Here is a 21,539-nt window from a genome sequence, read left to right on the forward strand (position 1 = left end):
TGTTTTATTTGTTTTTCAGACGTCTGAGTCCTATTTGGAAATTATGTTAGAAGAGTATGTCCAAGGAAAATTAACTTCTTGGAATCTATTTATAAATGCTTCACCAAAAGCAGTCTGTGACTTGAACTCAAACTCCTTCTGGAAGCACTCTATGAAAATCCAACATATAATCTTCCTCACAGGACCCTGCTGTGCTTACTCTGAGAATAAATCAAGCCTATGAAACAAAAAACACTATTTATAGCATGAAGTATCCTTATCCCCTAAAGATCTCAGGGAGAATACAAGTAAAGCTGTAGAGAATTACAGTAAAATACTAGCATTGAAAACAGAGAATGGGTCTTGATGGTACAACAGCCTCCTACAAACCCTATCTTGAACAATTCAAATATCAGATCTGCACGGACTGTCAGGTACCTTTTGTTCATGACTACTGCAAAATTGAAACCACATTAACAGAAGGAAAAATATGAGTCAAATACCTTTTCCAATACCCCTCTGCAAGCTATTACTGAAGCTGACTGATGCCACTGCTCATTCACCTTGTCTTGCTCAAATGCATGTGTAAGGAAAAATAAATGGATTGTGCCATCTTTTAGAAATGAAAAGAAAACTGGTATTTCTTCTTGAGCTTTCGGGTACTTTGACCAACTGCTTACAAACTCCCAGCAAGGATAAGCCACTTGCCACACGTGTCTAGGCCACGACTGGGAACCACACCTTCAAGGCTTAAGTAAATGATGGGTTAATTGCTCTGTTGTTACAATCAAAGTGCGACTGTTGGATTGCATCTAATTGCTTCAGTCCTAAGGCTTTCCCTGCACCCAGCAGAACCCCCAGCGAGTCAGCAACAGGGTTTCAGTTCCTCATGCCCACTGCTTAGGGACTAAGAAGGCCGACTGCTCCAGAAGCAGTAAAGCGTGAATTATACAAGAATTTTTTGTCATGATGAGGATCAAATCATCTTTTTTTATTCTCCTTTGAAAGGATCTATTAACTTCTTTATTCCCGTAAGCACTTGCAAGCATTAAAGCTTACTCTGCTCTTTAAACTCTGAAGTAAGTACAGGTCCTCAGCAAAATTGTAACACACCTACAAAGCAGCGGGTTTACACCTAAAATCACCTCGTAAATGATAAAACAAAAGTTAAATTCTAATATGACCTCTTACAAGTGTAATATAGCAATACAGTATCTGAGCATAGTTTAATCTTTGTATGGATGTTTTACACTTTGTGCAAAAGACTGCCCATTTACAGGGGATGAAGCTCCAAAAAACTGAATTTGGTGGGGGTAAAGTTTTTTCTTATTAATACATTAAAATCTGGACATGAAGTTTCAGAAATAAGGCACTTTTTTTATAGAGAAGTGTGGAAACTTAAGACATGTTTACTTAGGTTTTGGGTTGGTTGAGGGGGTTTTGGCAAGAAAGTAAATAAAAAGCAACATAATTTTAAAATGGAAATGAAACTACAGTTCCAGGCATATATACCAACTGGACTGAAAAACTTAAAATGTTAGAAGAAGCTGTGATAGACAGGAACAAGTACAACACTAAATTTGTAGTTCTCAAACATTCACACAATGTGGACAAGCAATGCTATAAATCCTAATGTTAAAATCCCTACTCCCTAAAACTGCTTTTATGGATTATCCAGGACTCAAGCAAATGAAATATTGTACTTTTCTTTTAAGTAGCCATGAATCTCCCTAGCCTCCTTTTACAAGCATGTAGAGGAAAAGCCAGGAAATTGGATACTAAATCAACCCTACCTAACATCATGTCTCTGACAGTATCTCATGAGCCAGAAGAATGTGCAAGAACATGTCAAGTTTCCTTCTGCTTGCTAATCAGACATAAGCTTTGGATTTGGGGATTAATCCTAACAATCAATTTTTAAAGTGGGTATTAATTTATACAGATATTTAGAAAAATCTGTACTTGCTATCATCTGTCCAATTCCTTTTTTAATCTTGTTTAATTCATAGTCTCAACAACCTCCTGTAGCAGATGAGCTTCACAGTCTAATTACATGATGCATGGAAAGGATATCCTTTTAATTGCTACAGATTTTCTAACTTTTGGCCTCATTTATCAAATCCTGCCCTGCCCCCCCGGACGCCTTTCCTCCCCAGTTCTTCCATCACAAGGACAGGCAAGACTGAAGCTCTGCAGCTCTGCTGTTTCCATTCATACTTTACAGTTATGCCTGCTCATTGACTTCAAAGGTAAAATAGCTCACCCTTTCACAAGCAAGCTGTTCCACACCCTTCTGCATTTGGGTCACCTCTTCCTAAAGAGTTCAAATAGCCTGAGACAATATCTCAAAATAACCAATGAGTTTGAACCTCTGACTTACATAAAAGTATTGCAATTTATTTTTTTAAAATCAACTAATCCAAGCAGGCTAAGAAGCAGTTCATGGATAAGGTATGTTTGCCAGAGGTCTTGAGAAGTCCGTACACAAGTTAATTCAGAATTTTCTAAGGTAAGCATACACAAAAAAAGTAACAGTCTCTTATTCTGCATGGTACATGCAAAGCAATATGATTTAACCATATCACCCATTCATTTACAGACCAAAAGCAACCACTTTCAAACTGCAGAAAGAATCCATTTTCTGCCAAGAGTCTAGTCTTCCAGGATGCTCCTCAGGATCAAGACCCATGATTTATGTGGTAGTTAAATGCCACTAAAACGAGTTTCACATACCCAAGTAATGAAAGCAGACCATTTACTTCTGGAAGACAAGCTGTATTTCACATGATAACACAGCTGTCACAATCAGCAATGAGGGATTAAAAACTACTCTTGCTGTGAGATTCAAAATTCCATTTGCAAGGAGAGGTAAAATACTGCCATCTTATATGAGAAGGGTTTAAAAAACCAGCACAATACTAACTTAACTTCTTTACTGTTTCAAGAGAGAGACAGGACCAAAAAAAAAATGAATTTGAGTGTCATAAAGATCTGTTACACTCTTTTGTGACCCCACTAGCATAAGGGAGAAGAAAAGGGTAGTCATTCAGGACACTCCAGCTAATAGGTTTTCCCCTCAAAAATGATTCCCATTACTCCACCATCAATTTCTGCTTCAGCTTTCATAGAGACAGGAAACTGTTAAGTAGAGGCTTCACGCTGAGCCAGACATCCAAATGCCTCCTATCCTGCTACTCCCACACAGCCTACTGCTTAGGCTTGCAAGCCCCCCCAGTCTACATTTTAATCCACTGAGGGGCAACACCACAAATGGCATGTAGCCAACATCTTCATATAAAGGTCTCAAAAATGACTATGACTTTATACTACTGGTGTGCCTGTAATCTTAACAAAACTTATTTATTCAAAGTAAATGCTAAAGCTAATTGGATAACAAAATTTTTAAGTCACATCTCAGTAGTTAGTGATAGATTGCAATCCAAGAAAGAGATGCAGCCTTGTTTTTGACATTACATAGAGCAGCACCATGGTCTGCAGAAGCATCATTACAGGCTTGCCTTATTTTCACCTTTTTCTCCGAAGAGGAGACTGGAGTAAGTGGACCCCAGCTCCAACCGAGTAACATCCCTTCTGGACTGATATAGGCTATGGGAACAGTCTTTGACGTTTGCACTGGAACAGTGCACCTCTTGGCCCGGCAGTAACACCAGATGACCTCACTCCACTGGGGCCATTCCCACACCCACCTCAATTCTAAAGCACTTGGGAGGCAATTCAAGGCAGAGCAGTCCTCAGCTGCAGCCAGTTGTCACTTTTTACAGGCAACCACAGAGGATCCTGGCATATACAGAGAAGTCCTGTGAAGCAAGTGACACATATACTCACCACTTGCTTGTTGGTCAGAGTACCAAACCCAAGCTTTTATTTGGAGAGGGAACAACCTCAGTACTCTGGTTGGGCTGTATGGTTGAGGAAGGGGAAAATAACCTGTGTATTCATACGCAATTTAACTGAAAAAGCCAGGCTTGCTGGCATGAAAGAAAAATTAATGTATGAAGACCATGAACAAAAATATTCCCAAATAGCTATTTATAGCTTTGACCTTCTAGATTTTCTGCATCACTAACTCAAGAAACAGCTTGGTGCCTGGCAAGCAGAGGTGAATGAAAGGAGAGCAGTGCCAACTTGTTAAAGAGAGGCCTTGCTAAAGATGCTGTCAGCCTGAACTTTTTAATTTCTATCTAATAGATATTAACACAACTATTACTACAAAAAGCTCATGGGATTACAACACGAGTTTTAGAATGGTGTGTGGTGGGGTCCCTTTTCAGTCTGCACTTTACACCCTTGTTACCACTTGGTGCATAAATAATCAATTCAATGCTCTGCTGACAACAGCATTTCGAGCAATACAGTCTCTAGCATATGCTTTTCAAGGGGTTGGAAGCAGTGCTTGCTGATAGCCAAAAGTCTTAGAAACAAGGGGTACACATTATTACTGCCACCTTCCCTTCCATTCACTTCCCCAAAGGACTTTTTTTTTGTTTAAGGGTTCTTTTAAATATTGTACACAGGACACTCCTCCAGAAGAGGACATATTCTAAAGTTTGAGATTTATTTCTTTCTCTTTTTTTTTTTTTTCCTGGTACAGGGATCTTAAATGAAAGATGACAAAGAGATTCCAGTATTACTGAAATACACTTTTTATGTTATGAAATACACTTTTTAAATTTCAGGTGTGTATTCCAGATTTTGTTCTTCAAAGTTTCTAATTTCCAAGCATTAAAGGGATCAAGATTTTGTCTCGGAACAGGTAGAAAGCAGCAAAGATGATCTCAAAAGGAGGAACTGAAAACACTACTAATTTTAATTGCTAGAAGTTATATAAAGTGAACACTTGTATGCTACATACACGGACCACATCATAATTATTGTTTATAAGGTACATATGCACACAGAGACAGAACGGAGCAAATTCAAAGAAAACTGTAACAGGACAATCCCTAAAATGAAGGGATACAAGAAGAAAGCTGGATGGCTGGGTAGAAAGGAGGGATTGGTAAGGAACTAGCACTGAGGTGTATCTGAAACAGCAAGAAGTCTGGCAGTGTATGTGCTTCAGTTCCCATTTGCACAGCTTGGCTAGTAACAAAGCCACTGCCTAGGCACACACTTACAAGATCTCAGTAGCCACAAGCTGTTTTAAGATTAAAATTTTTACAGAACCATAATTCTCATACGAACATTTTAAAGGTAAAAAGCACACTAGGCTTTTCTTAACCTTCTTGGTGGCTGCAAATAAAACACTATGTAGCTAGTTCTAGCCAGTTTTGCTTTTTTGAAACACACAAGATTTTATTTTAGAAACAAATCAATGAGTTTTCTTCAATTAACCTGTAATAAAAATTAAGCTTCCAAAGAAAGGACACATTCTGTGTCATTTTCCTTGTTCTTACCAAACCAAGCCCACCTTAGAAAAGAAGCATGAAGTATGTCTGCTGAATAGGTTTCGCTATATGAGCACAATCTATATAGTTCATGCAACCTTGCACAGCAGTAACCACACAGGTAAAAAGCTGCTGGTATAGTACACAAAATAATAATTTCTGAGACTTAACTTTAAATTCTACGGAAACAAAGTGGATTTTGTCAGTCTTTATTCAGCAAGCTCAGGCATCAACAGTCATACAAAAATTCTGAAGGACTCATTCAGAGGGAATGTGATAACAAGTTAGGGGAATTAGCTGCCAGAAATATTTATCCTATTTGCAGTTAGTATCTGACTTCAGCCCTTAAGAAAGCAAGCATAAAATTTGGAGAAGGCAGCCAACAAATCTTCCACAAAGAGAGCCTACCAGTGGAATAGTTGACAGAAGGGCTTTGAGCACTGCTTTGTACATAAATGCAAATTTATAAATGGGTCAATACAGGTCCAGTGACAGTGGTGATACCTGTTGGGGTTCTAACAGGTGGAGATGGCAGAGTAAAAAGAAACCTTATTGAAAGCAAAAAGCCAAAGTAAAAAACAAAGTAGCAGATGCTGAGCAAGCACTACTTATACATATCCTACCCACTTAAGTGTCCTGCTCTTTTCATCCTAAAGCAGAAAGAAAGTATCCTTCCCAAACACATACACACGAACTGTTTTTCTGTGCCATGCTCTCAAACCATAAGACCATCCCAGCTTTTGCCAATTTCAAAATGATACTAAATTTCAGGGGAAGAACAAACCACATGTTACTGTCTGCACATACCATAAGTCATTTTGGGACATCAAACACCAGAGCTCCTATAATATTCACACAGTGGGGAAAATACAGGTTCACACAGACTTTGACAGGTGACAAAAGCAGTCACCAGCACTAGGTTCAAATGTCACTATTTCAAGGCTCAGAAACATGAAAACTACATGACTAAAAACTACCAGCAACCAACCTTTAACCCTAGTTCTTACCTCAGCAGGCTTCTTTTGTTCATTTGCTGGTGTTTTTGACTTGCTCCTGTATTTAGAACAAGAAGAAAAGGAAGTGGAAGGACCTGTTAAAAAAAAAAAAAAAAAGAAATAAAAAGGACAACTATAGTTCAGTTCAATTCATTTATTTTTTTCAGTAAAACACAAGGCACTCCAATCTCTTGAATTATAATTTTTTGACAAGACGTGGGCAAAAAAACCTCTTAGGCAGCCTGCAGGCTTAATTACAGCTCCTCCTGTTCCACTCATTCTTTCGAAAACCACAGCAAACTGAGTTTATGGGTACATTCTGCTCTGCCCAATACAAGCAAGAGTAAACAGAAACCAGTAGGCAGACTGCTTTCCTTCATTTAGTACCCTTCTAACAAAGTGGAAGGAGGAGCAAAACAGAGGACAGAGTTTGCAAGTGCCCATAACAATCTCTAAAGAACAAAGCAATGATAAAGTGTGCTGAAGAGAAATGCAAAAAACCAGAGGGATATCTAGACATTTCTGGGTAAAATATTATTTCAGAAGAAGATACATTGATGACTCGCAGGGAATATGACAATGAATCATCATTATGTGTAGAGCTATTAGATAGGCACGGGTTTATAAGAAACAAACAAGACCCTGCCATAAAGGGTTGCTCTGCTTTGGCTTTTTTGCAGAGAAAACCAGAAGATCTTCAGGTAGGTGTGTGCCCAGGAACATTTAAAATGTAACTTTGCTAAATTGTTTAACAGACTAAAGTGAAATAGATCAAGAACCAGCACAAGGTAAGGTAACAATCAGTAGACTGGTTACAACTCTCACATATCGATGCTTTAATAGCTTGCCACCCCTACCTATTTTAAAGTTGAGGCTCTGCACAACAAAAGACAGCAGGACTCTTTTTAAAAAAATAATTACAGAATAGGACCCTGGGCAGTAAAATTTCACTTGAATTACAAATTTCTCCTTGGCAGCTCTGAATGGCAAAGATATACAAGTATCTCTTGAAATTCTACATAGATTCAAAACACCCCTTAGATTTGTAAGACTGTTTGCCTCATTTTCCTCCTGTAACACAATTCAGAACACCAAAGACCACAAATGCAAAAAGAAATCAAGCAAAAAAGTTTGTTGTTTTTTTTTAATTTATAAGAGGTGAAATGGTTTGCCCTCAAACCACAGAAGGAAACCACAAGGGGGTGATAGACCAAAGAAAAACTAGCAGGTATTACTTACTCTCATTGTCTGAACTGTCACTGGTGCTTAGATGCCTGTGGCGTTTCATCCTGACGCATCCTAAAGAGAAAAAAAAAGTTGATAGCAACCATTCTACCAGAAAACCACGGGCTGCTGGCTGATGCCAAGTTCTTCACACTAAAGGCAAAGCTCCTCTGAAGAGCTCTCAGGTATAGAAATAATCCCAGTTCAGCCACTATGTTTTATTTCTTCAAGCAACTACTAGACTACGGTATTATTTGTGGAATTGAGCACCCTCAAAACTAGCATGCCTCTGCTGGGCAGAGCTTGCTTTTAATTTTGCAGAAAGAAGTGCAACCTGCCAACTGATTCCCGGCAGGGCGAGAGCGGTGCTCTGCTCTCCGAGGAGACTCAATGTCCCATCTGTTCAGCTGGAGGAAGAGTTGCCATGGTGGCAGTCACTAGCTGAGAGACGGGTGGAGGCCAGGAAATAAGGTGGATGCACAGCAAGGCAAGGATTTAGAAATACAACCCACCTTAAAAAGCAAACCAAAAAAACCAAACTCAACCAAAACCAAACCACAACCCCCTCCCCCCAAAAGCATCCATGCAAAGCAAAAGGCAGATTTCAAATAGAGACAATCATAGACAATAGTGACTGGTGCCATTTAATTTAATCATCTGATTACCATTTAGTTCACAAGAAATATGGTTTTCAGAAGTTTGAGAACTGATCAACAGTATCACTGAGAAATACTTCTGTGGCACATTTCAGTTGCATTAAAAAAAGATACTGAACTTTGAAATTCATTTTTGAACATGTAATGCATACAGAGAGTAGGGAAGAAGAAATTTTTGCACCTCTACTTAACAAAACAAAAAACCAGTGATCAGTTATATACTCTAAACAAGTGCCAACAGAAATCCACATACATTCTTATTAGTCCTGCCATTTGATAATATTTTATGTTACATTTGTTAAGTAAGGTTCAATAACTGTTTACAATTAATTGCAGTAAACTAAAATCACCTCTGTTTTTAATAGATTGAATGATAAAATCAATAGACAAGAGAAGTAAAAAATTATTCTGCAAGAATAAATAAGAACTCTATCTTTTTTGTTTGTTTTTAAGTAGAAGATATGCACAAGTAGGTTACACACAGCTGAACCTGAAATGCCTGCAGTACCCTAAGTGTCAGTCTGGCCACACCTGAAATGTAAGCAGCTTCATTTCTTAAACATAACCACATGTCATGAAAAAAGCAACACAGCTAAATATCCTATTTGATAAAAGCTCCACATTAGTTACTGTACAATGGGTCTTGAGATTATACAAATACCATGGGATAAACAAGATTTCCAGATAAGAGAAGCCTGCCCAAAGGCTTTGAAGAGATCGAAACTGAATTGTTTGCAGCAAAAGTGTTTAATTTAGTGGAAAATTTCAGCAGTCTTTGTATTTAAGAGAGTGAGTTTATGGAATTTAAATGCAATGTTCACTCAAAGTTTAAACCAATCCTTTTGGCCTGTTATAAAAGACATGGCCCACACTCCTGAAAGCGGAAAAAGGACATGCAGTTTTCAAGCAAGCAGATACAGAACTTCTGAATAAGGTATTTAACCTGGGGGAGAAGACAGACAGACAGAGGATGTGCATGGGACATCAAAGGATGTCACTTGCACCACTTAAGTAAGATATAAAATTCCATTACATAACAATTAATTTCACATTAATTCACCTTCTCAGAGCTCAGGCAACATGGAGGAAGCAAGGCAACCATGCTGTATATGAAGACCACTGTCTAAGAAAAGAGTGACACCAAAAATGAAATGCCCAAAACACCACAGGACTTCACTTCCAGCTAGCAATGCAAGGTGGCTTGTGCAGATGAAGAAACTTCCATGAATCTATTGGACAAAAGCTGTTTTACACGTAGAAGGCACTTGGGTCAGAAGGACTTATCTTTGTACCTGTTTTGGGGGTACCAGACTTGAAGTTTAATGCAGGGAAGCAAGGGGAGGTCTAGAAGACTACTGTCATATTGCCAGCTCATGAAATTTAAAGGTATGGATTTTAATCAAGAGCAAATAAAATAGTATTGCCTATTCAAGGGCTTGTACTCCAGCAGCCAAACTCAGCCCTCTGGAGCATACAACTTTCCCTAAAAAGAGGAGGTTCTGCCCATGGCAACACCTTCTCTGCTGGCAGCCTTCAGTTCCAAAAAGCCTGGCTTACAGGCTATTAGGTATCATACAAGACCTTGGGAGACAACAGAAAGATGCATCTAGATGTGCTGAGCAGTATTCTCCACTTCCATTTCTTTGCAAGAAATGCAAGTGCTTGCTGCTTGCTTTGTTTTTATGTTCAGATGAATTTTTGAGCAGTTGTTAAAAGATTCTGAAAGCTTATGGCAGGTGATTCCCATCTCTTACAGTCTATATAAACATGAAGCAATAAAACCTTTTCACTCTGTACTATAAAGACAGCTATCTTTAGAGCACAACATGAGCATTCAATTAAATTAGGGTCAAACATGACGTTGAGAGAGACAACTACAAGAGGGAACACCCAGGAAGCCTGGACTTCTGCCTGGGCAACTGGGAAAAAAGAGCAGAGATGGCTACTTCAAAGACAGCTTGCACAGAAATGGCAAGTGTAACAAAAACCTCAGAACAGAAAGCACACCTCTGCCAACAACTCCATAGGAGGGGGGAAAAAACCCAAACCAAAACTAAACAAAATTAAAAAGCTGTTATTTCAGAACTGGATTTGTAGCAGCTCAGGCAAGAGATTTACACCTCCATCATAGCAGACAGAAACAGAAAAAGCAGTCACTCAGGGTAAAAAGCCCTGAATAGTAATAGCACTGGATTCTGGCCTGATTTTCTTGCAGCAATATTAACCACGACAGGAGTGAATAAAAGCCCTCAGAGCTACAACAAATCACAGGTGTGCTGCATTCAGCAAGACAGGTTATTAAAGTGACCAACAGGATACAAGTTCACTGTATGCCCCCACATGATGCAGGAGGAGTACACCTCACCCCCATTCAACAGGAGCACCTCTACAGGGGGTTTCACTTTTGTTTTTACCAGGGAACCCCTTTGCTGTATCCTTGCGTACATTGGGACTCCCACACACCTTCCAGCTTGCTTCCACCCCAAAGCATGAGAGCTCATCAGAAAGGCTCCCTGATAATGGTGTTTCCACTCCCTAACCACTACTGAGGGATCCCAAAGTAACATCCATTCTGTGGTAAAGGTCCCGCATCACTTCTCCTGCCTTTGTAGAATGCGGAAGAATCGGCAGCCTCTCAGTTCAGGAAAATGGGAGATGCAAAGCCAGAGCCCCCCACATGGTGAAAATTGATGTCAGCCTTTCCCATCTTCAGTCCAACACCCCCAAAGCAGTCCAGCACCCTTCAGTTTATCCAGGTGTTTTCCAAATGTGCATGCTGAACTTGTTTGAATTTCCAGAATTCTAGTTTTAGCACTTAAACTTTCTAGCCGTTTCAGTATAAAAGCTACAAAAAACAGAGAGTGTAAAGCAACTCAACACTGAAATGTTCTTGCAGATCAAAAGAGGTAAGTGGCTCCAGCCTCCTCAAAATGCTCCCCAAAAATCCTTATTTCTCAGTCATGGATTCATGATTCTCACTACCTTAGAAGGTAAGCAGGGGTGCTTCAGCTGTGGATTTGAAGAATGCTGAAGTCTTACAGTCAAGCACAGATTACCTTAAAAATACAAACATAATTATACCTTGATCTAAAGCACTTTTCCCCCCCTTTAAAAAAGAAACCACCAAAAAATCCTCAGGAGGATTAACAGTTTATCAATCACTTGTATGACAATGTATACAAGATGCTGACCTCCAGGGATTTTGTATATGAAAATCAAAATACAGAAGTGACATTAAGAAATCATCATGTACCAAGGAAAAAGATGCTCAACTCTCCAGGCAACTACTGCAATGGAACATTTGCTGGTATCATTTTTAATATCAATTACTAGAGTTATTCCCAAATTTGAACCACATTCAGCACCTGTTGCACTTCTGAGTTGGCAAGCCATGGCTGCATGGTTATCCCCAATCTGCTTGAAACAGCTTAAGACAAGAACCACAACTTGAAAAAAGAGAAAATGGCTTCATTCCCTGCTGTCACCTAAACACACAAATGCAGCTCAAGATGCCCTGAACCCTTTCAGATGTTCAACCAAAAACAATCCCAGGAAAACCTCAGCTACAGACAGCAACGTTGCGCTGCCAGTTTTCCCTGGCTTCTGGAAGGCTACTTTACACATTGGGAATTTTGCCCTGGAGCCAGAACCAATGCTTGTATCCAATATATCACTGCACTTTTAAGGAAAGCCAGGAAAAAGCAACACTGTACTCACCTAGCTGAAACTAAACACGGAGCCCAAGTTAAGAGTAACCAGTATCTCTGCCAGCCAGTGCAAGAATCTGACTAAGAGGGTAACACTGCTATTTCTAAAAATCTAAGGGATATGTTTTATAATTAACGATTTCTAAAATGTTTGCTCCTTTCTGCTTATTGAGACGTCTGCACTGCTGAAGTGAACAAGAAATAGCCACTTGCCTCTACCACCATTCTCTCCTCTCCTCGAGGAAAATCAATGTTGCACTGACTCAAGGCACTTCCCCTTTCTGAAAACCTGGTTACCATGCATCACTCAAAAAAAAAAAACCCAAACAAAACAAAACAGTCAAGCACCATACATAAACAGCAGATAGTTAACAACATTTCAGAGCTTTACCCAAAGCAACACCTCATTTCAAATACCTGCAGAAACAGCCACAAATATTTTCCCCTTTTGAGTTTACAATGGAATAAACAATTAAATTTACCAAATAAACTATTAAATTTAGCCTCTTTTTCTGACACATTCCTCAGGATAGCTCATCAGTTACAGCAGAAATAAGGATGAGATATTGTAGAGTCCGAATTTGTACAGCATATTAGGCAAGACATCAGTGACAAGCACACAAAATAAATCCTTAAAGCCAGCCAAGACTTCTGAACAAAACAGTATCTCCAAGGAGTAGCCAGTATCTCTCCTGGCTCCAGTTTGTTGCAGAGAAAGGTTAAACATATCCATATGCTACTCAGTACCTGTTAGGACCTATACAGAAGGAAAAAGCAACGAAGAAATTCAAGGAAGTGTTAAGCAAATATATCCTAGACCTGTGAGATTTTATTTCTTCACATCTTAAAATAGCCTGACAAAAATGGAATTGGCCACAGTACTATGGAAATTTTCAAGTGGGACAAAAAATAACCTACTTTCTTTATCTTATTAGAAAGAAAAACAGCATCTATGTATGAAAACCAAATGACAAGCTACATGCAAATTTCAGATTAAAATTCTGTACTTACATTTTTACAATATGGCTCGTCTACCAAAAAAAAAAAAAAAAAGGCAAAGACAGTAGGTAGCAATTTCCAAGTCTCCAAAATGTGGTTTATATAACTGTTAAATTTAGATTAGGAAGCAAATTATCTTGAAAGGTCTCCAGGAAATGTAGTACAGTAAAACCATTTAAATAGGTCAGATTTCATAGTCAACTGCCAGGGAAATTATGAAATATGAATAGAGTTAATACAACCTTTCAAATATCTAAAGGAAGAGAGATCACTTGTGTTTGGGGTTTTTATTATTATTTTTTAATATCCTATCCAATCTCACAAAAAGGCTATATAAACTGGAAAAAACACTCACTTGGAACCTGGTTTAGCAATATTTGCTCCACTGAAAAGGCTTGAAAGGTTAAACAATTCGCATTAAATGATGTTCAGCAAAAGGAGTAACAACCCTAACCATTCTGTGATTGCTTCTTTATTTAATTCTAACTGGGAAATTTTTAAAAACTAGTAATATACCCCAACCCTATTCAAGAACCCCATAACAGAGTGACTACATCTATCCTATCCCTCCCTCATGCCCAAAATAAAATATTCAATGATTCTCTGAAGATTGTACTGGGCCTACCACAAAATAAAACTTGTCTTGCTACTACTTCATATTAAGTCTTGATTACCATATTAATCTGTAATTCAGCAAAGGGGGGATGCACCAGGTTTTAGAAGCAGCAGTACCAGCAATAGCCAATTCCTTTGTCATTAGGCAATAAATAATTGTAGCAGGCAAGGAAGCACACATTACAGAAATCTGGCTAATAACATGGATCTGTATGAAATGCAATAGCAACAAGACATAGTCTTGACCTTTGTTTTCCTTGTATGTTACATTTTTATATAAAGTAATTTGGCAGCTACCACAAAGGTACTGGGGGTTTAAGAATGACAAGAAAAAAAAAATCCAAAACATCATCTTCTAGCATGACTTATGACCTGAAATAGTACAATCCTGGACTGAAGTCAGCTGATATATCATAAAAGTAGGATGAAGAAATCCTAAATATAATCCCCTGCACACGTTCATTCAGGCATTATGGGCCAAAAGGGAATCCTGACAATATTTTGTGCACCCTTCTACCACAATGATCCATCATTCAGTCTATTGCAAAGCACTTAATGCCCATCATTTTGCCTTCTGTGTATAAAAAGAGGGTAAGTGATGCTACTTCACATTTATAACACACTTTGACAATACAATAAAATACAGCACACCCCAAGTTCAACTGCACAGAAGTGCAGCTTTTAATTTCTGGTGCTGCATCCATGCATTCACCCACTGCGAGGGCAGGGGGACAGATTTATACCAGAGGTCTTCAGCTAAATTGCCTCATGCCAAGCTGCTTGTTAAAAATCAGAAATCCTTCTCAGAATAGCAAGTCACCAGCAACACGTGCAGTGCTACCATTACCTCAGCAGAAACTCTCCAAGAGGCTAGAAAGAATTTAAATTGTGCTGTCTTCCCAGTGCTTTCTTGACACCCAGCAGTGAACCAGCAGCCTTATTTTCATCTTTGAAGCAAGCTGCACATGTTGGCCTGTACGCAGAGCAACCAGGTAGGCCAGGCTGACACGGAAATACTTCTGTTCATTAAAGATTGCAGCTTTAGCACTAGCATCCTGAAAAAGATACTGATCTGGGCAGAATTAATTTAAAAAAATATAAACAACATCAGACTGTCATTAATTCAAGCAAATATACCACTGAATACGTGGTTCTGAGGTACTCTGCTTCAGTCCTCGTTATCAGTTTTCTGGTCCTGAACACAGCATTGGTTTTACACCAGCTGTTTATTAACAGGATTATTGTTTTCCTAAAACAGCAGTAGAGATTTGGACACAAAAAAAAAAAATTATTTCCTTCAAAATACCATATTGAGTTTGAAAGAAAACCTGCTTTTAACATAAAAAGAAAAAAGAAGAAAAAAGCACTTCCTTCTCTAGAACCACAACCAGTCTGGTCTTGCCTGGCATCCCCACACTCACAGTCTGAAGCGTGTCTGCCCAGCTGCAGCCTGGTGAACACTTCTCACCCACCTCCCAGCGACTTGCTCTCCTCCCGGCATCACTCCCAGGCAGGGAAAGTGCTAAAATGAGGGCACGTCCCTCAGGAAAGGGAGCCACGGCCCTCAGCAAGGTACTGTGCTCGGCATGGCTGCCTGCACAGCACCCCTTTCTGCTACTCTCCAGCGAGGCCCATCTCACTGCCGTGGGCCTCTCCCTGGGAGACCAACAAGGTCCCCAGTGTGACGAAACAAGGAGCAAGTTCCCAGCGGGAAAATCACAGTGACATTAAACACACAGGCACCACCCCTCAGCCATCACACGGCAGTCAATGCCAGAGGTCAAAGGGGCCGGCAGGGTGGCAGACCCACAGGGCAGGGAGGAGCATCATGTTGACAGAGTAAAGCCATCACAGCTCTCACTTCCTCAGGCCAGCATCACACAAACTGTCTCTTGTCAGGCTGTTGGAAACTCCACGGTAGATACATGATCACTGAAGGAAATGCCAAGGAAGAAGGGGCCAACTTGTATAAGGTCCTCTAACTATGCACCTGCACCAAGTGCCAGAGAAAAGCGCCTACGTCAGTTACGTGTGCTCAGGGTGTTTGTCTGCTTGAAAGGGCCCTCGGCACAGGAGACAATTACTGATTGTGTGTTGTCTGTTTTACAGGGCTTCCTCAGAAGAAATCTCATACCTGACTTAACATTGAGGCATCCAGACAAAAGAAAAAACCCCACAAGCCCACTTACTCAATGAAATGAAGCTAATGACAATGACTGCTCTGAAGAAAGACTGATGTGGCTGTACTGCTACTAAAAATGGACCAGCACCAGGTCATCACACCCAAGTGTGACAAGCAGCTGGTTGCCCAGGCAGTTCGAAGACGGTCGTGTGTCCTGTATCTGCAAGGAGACTGCAGTCATGGGCGCACCAGGCAGGAGCAGCACACGCTTCACCAATATGACTGAGCAGAAATACCTCTGAGCGTTTAGCTGGGCTTTCTATTTTAAGAACTGATATGATTCACGTTACCTTGGCTCTAAGTGTTTTGCAGTCTTTACTGTATCTACCCGCACGATAAGCTCATGTTAAGCAAGCACTGAAAGCCCTGACATTTCAGAGCTGCAGCACAGAGCAGCCATACATCATGCAGGGAGCCTCCAGCACACCAGGCAGCTGCATCCAGATCTCCCAAACACATATCCTGCGACCTTGCCACTCACTGCCCTTCCTGCTGATGCACATGCAGAAACAAACAAAAGAAAAATCAGGAAAATCCCTGTGATGCACTAAGTATTGTCCTGCTGTTGTTGCACAGTGATAAAATTGTGGGAGTGGAGATGGGGATTTAAAAAAAAACCACAAAAACAAACACCAAAGTGTCATTACTTAATCGAAGATTAAGCAATAACCAGTATTAGACTAGTTCAAGTGAAGCCCCACTTTCCTCTATCTGCCTGATGCCGCCAGCAGTTGCCCACTTGTATCTGTTTCTCTGCTCTTCAGCTGTACTAATGCATGCCTTCATGAAAAAAGACAGGTAAGGAACACAGGCAAGAAATATTATCAAAGAAGGAAGGATTTAGAAATGTATGCCCCTATTTGGGATTACGAAAAACAACTTTCCTATTAATAGCATAGGCAAAAGTTCTCATACCCTACAAGATACTTGCTTAAAATAATCAGTTAATTTTCACTGTTCTTGTTTTGTTCTTCCCAAATCTCAAATAAAATAATCAACAACAGCAGCCTGCATTAAATATTTTATGTGTTTTGACTCATTTATTTCTTACTTATAATGCTTTGAAGAGGCTAACCACTTTACTGGAAAATTTTGCTTCACTAACAAAACCTGAGGATTGTGAAAGGCAGAAAACATCAAGATGCATCTTTATACTCTACTCAAAGAAAGCAAGAACACAAATATTTTCATATAGGAAACATTAAGTTGAAAATTTCTTTCCTTATCTGACAAAAAATAGTTTTCATTTACAAGTTGAAATAAACAACCTGGATACTAAAGTTTTCCTCAAGTAAAAAGAGTGCACTGAAGGTGCACTATCACTGGATAGAAACAATTAAAGGGAATGTACTGTCACAGCCAGAACTCTAAACAGTATTTGGAATATTTCGAATCATTGGTTGAATACTAAGATGCTACTATATTTTCTAGCATTTCTTATAATATGTATATATGTGGTTGCACTATTATCTTGGTTCTCCATGTCAAAACATCACAGCATGAGCAAACATTTACTGTAAGATTTCTTAAAATACTTTTTAGTTTAAAAAACTTTTTAAAGAGACATAAAAATCTGTCTTAATAACTAATGAATTAAAAATTAATTTTAATATCTGGTCAATTAATTTAATGTTATGTTCTACAATCTGTAATATACAACATGTCAAAGGACATTGAGAGGTCATTTAGTCAAACAGATTTAAAATAGATTTATGAAAATGTAAATACCATTCCAGGTTTCTCTAAATCACCAAATTGAGATGGGAAAAAACATTATGAAAGAGATACTGTGGCCAATTGATGTTTGGCCATTTTTATGTAAAGAGTAGAGGCAAAAAATTAAATTACTATTTTTCTCTGTCATAACACAAGGTGCAGCATTGACTAAATAAATAGTAAACTTGCCCACTGGGGCTGACGCCGCCCCAAAAAGAGGAACCAGAGGATGATTGTATTTGCCCAAGGTTTCCAAAATGTCCTGTCTTGTTAGGGAAAGCAGTCAAGAGTTGCATCTTGAAAACCACATAAGGTTCAGTTTCTCATCAAACGGTCAAGCTGAATTCATAGCACTTCTATATTTTTTTAATGAGGGGATGCACTGATCAGGGCTGACCATTAACATTCCTCTAAATTCCTCTCTCTTCTTCCTTCCAGTTGAAATAATAAACAAGATTTAAATGAGTAAGACTAGATCACCACTTATCTACTGTTCCTAGTAGAAAACATGTCCTCCTTAAGCTGTGTTGAAGCTGATAAGTAGATGGAGGTGGCTTTTTTGGCACAGGAGAAAAGGTGCCAAACCACAGGGTGGATCACAGAGCATGGGGACTTGAACAGGTGGAGTACGAAAATACAGGAGAACGCTATTCTTTCCATCCTGTGAGGACAAGGAACTATCACAGCTGACCTTCCCAAGCAGCTGGGGAGTGAGATAAGGAGTCCGACTCCAAAGCAGGTCTCTTTGTCCACTCTGCAGTCCTGTACTGGGAATAATGGAAATGCCCGCAAGCCACAGAAGTAGGGAGGTGTTTCACCATATGTGTATTCATAGGTAAGAGCGACAAGGTGTTGCAGCTGCTGCAACTGAACCCCATGTTGTCAAGAGTAGTAAAATCTCTGCTGAGAAACAGGGAGAGAAAAGAGATTCCAGCTGAAAGTACGACTATAAAATTGAACAAAACAAACAAAACCACCTTTACAGCAGCATCACTCTTAAGACTGTGATGCAACATAAAACCTGCAGTTGTTTGTACATGCAACTCCACCTGGTCAGTGAGGTTTTCATAAAGATGTAAAGAAGCTTCCTTCTCTGCAGGCTCTTACCTCGCACAGCCACAGGACATGGGGCAGGCTGCAGCTCTATGAGTTACCAGGGGCTCTGCAATTGAGAGAAGGCACAGCCAAGCCTGCACACAGACTGAGGCAGAATAAAGCCACCCAAGACTCCTCTTCTGCCATCCCCCTCCCCAGCCCTGCAACAGCACAAGTGACAGGTCATTCCCACTGAAGCTGCGATCTGGGAGCAGTTAAGGTGCTGTCCATCTGCTCCCTTGGACATCCCTGCCACAGAGGCCAAGTGCTGTTGCCTATCCCAACACGAACTACGGCTTCCAGTTAATGCATACACAGTTACACCACAGCACCTGCAAGACACTTTTAAAAGGTATGAAGAAGACGAAAACACACACATTAACTGAACACCTTTAAAAATACTTGGGCATTGCCAAAATCACCTGTAGCAGAAACTATTGCAGGATGAGAACAGCAGAGAGAACTGTACACTGATGCAAGAGAGGCATCCTTCTGGCAAGGCCTAAGAGCAAAGGTGACAAATACCAATACAAGCCTGTCTGGTTTCATTTGCTACGCCCACTCAGCTACACAGAGAAAGCTTTGTGGATGAGCAACATTAGTAGATCACTCATTCAGGCTAAGAGCAAGGGAGCCTCTTGTAGCTTCCCCTTCCCACCACTGGAGAAGTATTTGCAGAATGTGAACTTCCAGCTACAGCTGTAAGGAAAGCATGCCATGGCCTTAAGGTAAGAGATTAAACAGACTGAGACTAGCTGAAAAAGGAGGATGCAGAACATGAGAGATCTGTCATAAGTGGCAAAGAGAAGCAAACAGAATTAAGAGGCTGCTCACTGCTTCTCATGGCCCAAAGACAAGGCACACAAAAAGTTACAGAACAAACTTCAAAGAAAAGTAATTAAGTGAAGAAAAGAAAAAAAAAAGCCATTTTGTACAAAACTACTTAGAGAAACTCCATGCTACAGGGTATTGCAGAGGTTGAAAAGCAAGCAGATTGAAGAAAATTAGGCAACTGGAGAACAAGGACTGTTAAACACAACACATCATGCCAATCTGCTGGAAATCCTCAAGCCAAAATTTTACAAGAAACAGAGTCTATAAGAGCTTTATAATGCTTTCTTTCCCTAGGTTTCCACTGTTGACCATTATCAGAGACAGCCATTGGCCTAATGCAATAAGGGAGCTCATCTGAAACCAGACATACTCATAACTCCTAATTCATCTCTGTGGGATGGATTTTATTGTTTTTTAATATATCACTTCCTAACTTGACCTCTGTGGGCTACAGATCAGATAGGTGGTCTATAGGGCCATGACAAATACTGAAATGAGTATGTTTATCAGACAATATTTTGCTTATGATGAGAACAACTAGCAGAGATTCTGCCAGTTGACATACTGTTGCCCTGAAGAGTTTGTTAATTGTTGTTCACTGTAAAGAGCTATTTTGGTAAAAAATATTAAGTAAAAGATGAGATAATTCTCAGTGTGCTTGAGTTGTTGATTTTATTTTTTTTTAAAGAGGAACCAAATAAAAATGTTGTAAAAATATATGCCACATGCAACCTAGGGCCCTATCCATTCAGGATTTTCTTTTGGGTTCTTTCCGAATCTGCAGAGGTTCAATCAAGCCTAATAACTAGGCTTCCAACTCCATGTCTGAAGTTTAAGAATCAACTACACTTTCATTTTTTTCCATTTTTCCAAATCTGGATAACTAGCACAGCATTCTCATGTGATTCTTACAGGTTTATTATCTCAAACCTTTCCAAGATACACATCTGAAGTTATTCTATCTCTCTCCTCCCTCACAGGGAAATAACCCAAAACCTCCAGCCAGCATTGTACTGCTGCATGCTTGAATTCTGCAAGCTAAACTCTTAAAAACATACTTAAACTACTCAGAAAAATGTAACCATGCTTAAACTTTTGCCTGTAAAGCCCAAACATGACAGTGATCCATCTTATCAGAGCCATTAATTTCCTCTGTCTGAGGTTATACTTTCCAACTGCAATGGCAGCACACAATGCATCACAGAATCAGGTGGGAGGAGAGGCTGATACTGGTTTTGTGTAGAAAAGAATTGCTAAGCCCTGACCCCTTGAAGACAAAGAGATGGTGCAAGAGTAGTCAAGGCCAGAGCTCTATTTGCAGAAAATCAATGGGTTATGCACAATAGCAGCTGCACTCAGATGTTCACAGCTCAGCTGGAATCTGTAGATCTGGTCTCTAAATTCAGAGTATCTGACACTGAAAACTAGGAAAAAAAAAAAACAACACTCCTCTCTCCTCTTTTTTTGTTTTGTTTTAGTTTAAACAGTCAAAGTAGAAGCAAGTTTTAAACGAAAAGTCTTGAAATTGAGATGACTGCATCCTTCTCTTTGCTACTCCTTATGATCTTTGTTAGCTAGCCAAATGGCTCAGCTTAGCTTCACTTTCCACACCACTCCAAAAGTTGAATAAGTAATAAGACTTGTATCAGGAGAGGGCTTTATAATCACGCTGGAGACATGTAAGGGAGACTGGTTACCTCGGTTCACCGGATAGCTTGAACAAGGCTTCATAATGAGGGACAGGTGTTGGCACCAATTAGGAAAACCCAGCTCACCGCTGACATCGGCCCCTCAAAGCACTGACTGCACTTTAATCCTCTAAGCCACATAAAAGAAAAGCAGAGAGTGGGCAGACAAAAAAGAAAAAAAAGAATCTCTGAAAACGCCTCTGCAGAGGATTGAAATATTTTTGCTTACTTAAGGGAAAAAAATAGAAGTGTCACAAAGCTGCAGAAAGTTCACTATGAAGTGCCTTGAGTACATAAAAGAATCTAAACCTTCTGCACAACTAGACTTTTTAATTTTAGGAAGGGTATCACTGTGTATATTACGCATTCATCCCAACTATCAGAATTTATATCCAGAAAAGAAGAACAGAATAAAAAGGAGTAGAAGCAGCACATGTAAAT

At 39.6% G+C, this 21,539-nt stretch overlaps 1 protein-coding gene across 2 annotated transcripts in view; it reads right to left on the reverse strand.

Annotated features, from left to right (window-relative positions):
- The window catches only part of LOC127479708 (regucalcin), an 83,735-nt gene that overhangs the window by 44,059 nt on the left and 18,137 nt on the right, over positions 1-21,539 (reverse strand). For both annotated transcript variants that reach the window (XM_051807000.1, XM_051806999.1), the window contains 2 exons: positions 7,622-7,681; positions 6,395-6,477 (listed from right to left, as the gene is read on the reverse strand). In XM_051807000.1, the coding sequence (XP_051662960.1) occupies positions 6,395-6,477; positions 7,622-7,670 (132 nt within the window). In that variant the 5' untranslated portion in view covers positions 7,671-7,681. The remainder of the gene's footprint in view (positions 1-6,394; positions 6,478-7,621; positions 7,682-21,539) is intronic.

The sequence above is a fragment of the Manacus candei genome, unplaced genomic scaffold (genome assembly GCF_025592945.1).
Source record: "Manacus candei isolate 608988 ecotype Guabito, Panama unplaced genomic scaffold, ASM2559294v1 h1tg000069l, whole genome shotgun sequence".
Lineage (NCBI taxonomy): Eukaryota > Metazoa > Chordata > Aves > Passeriformes > Pipridae > Manacus > Manacus candei.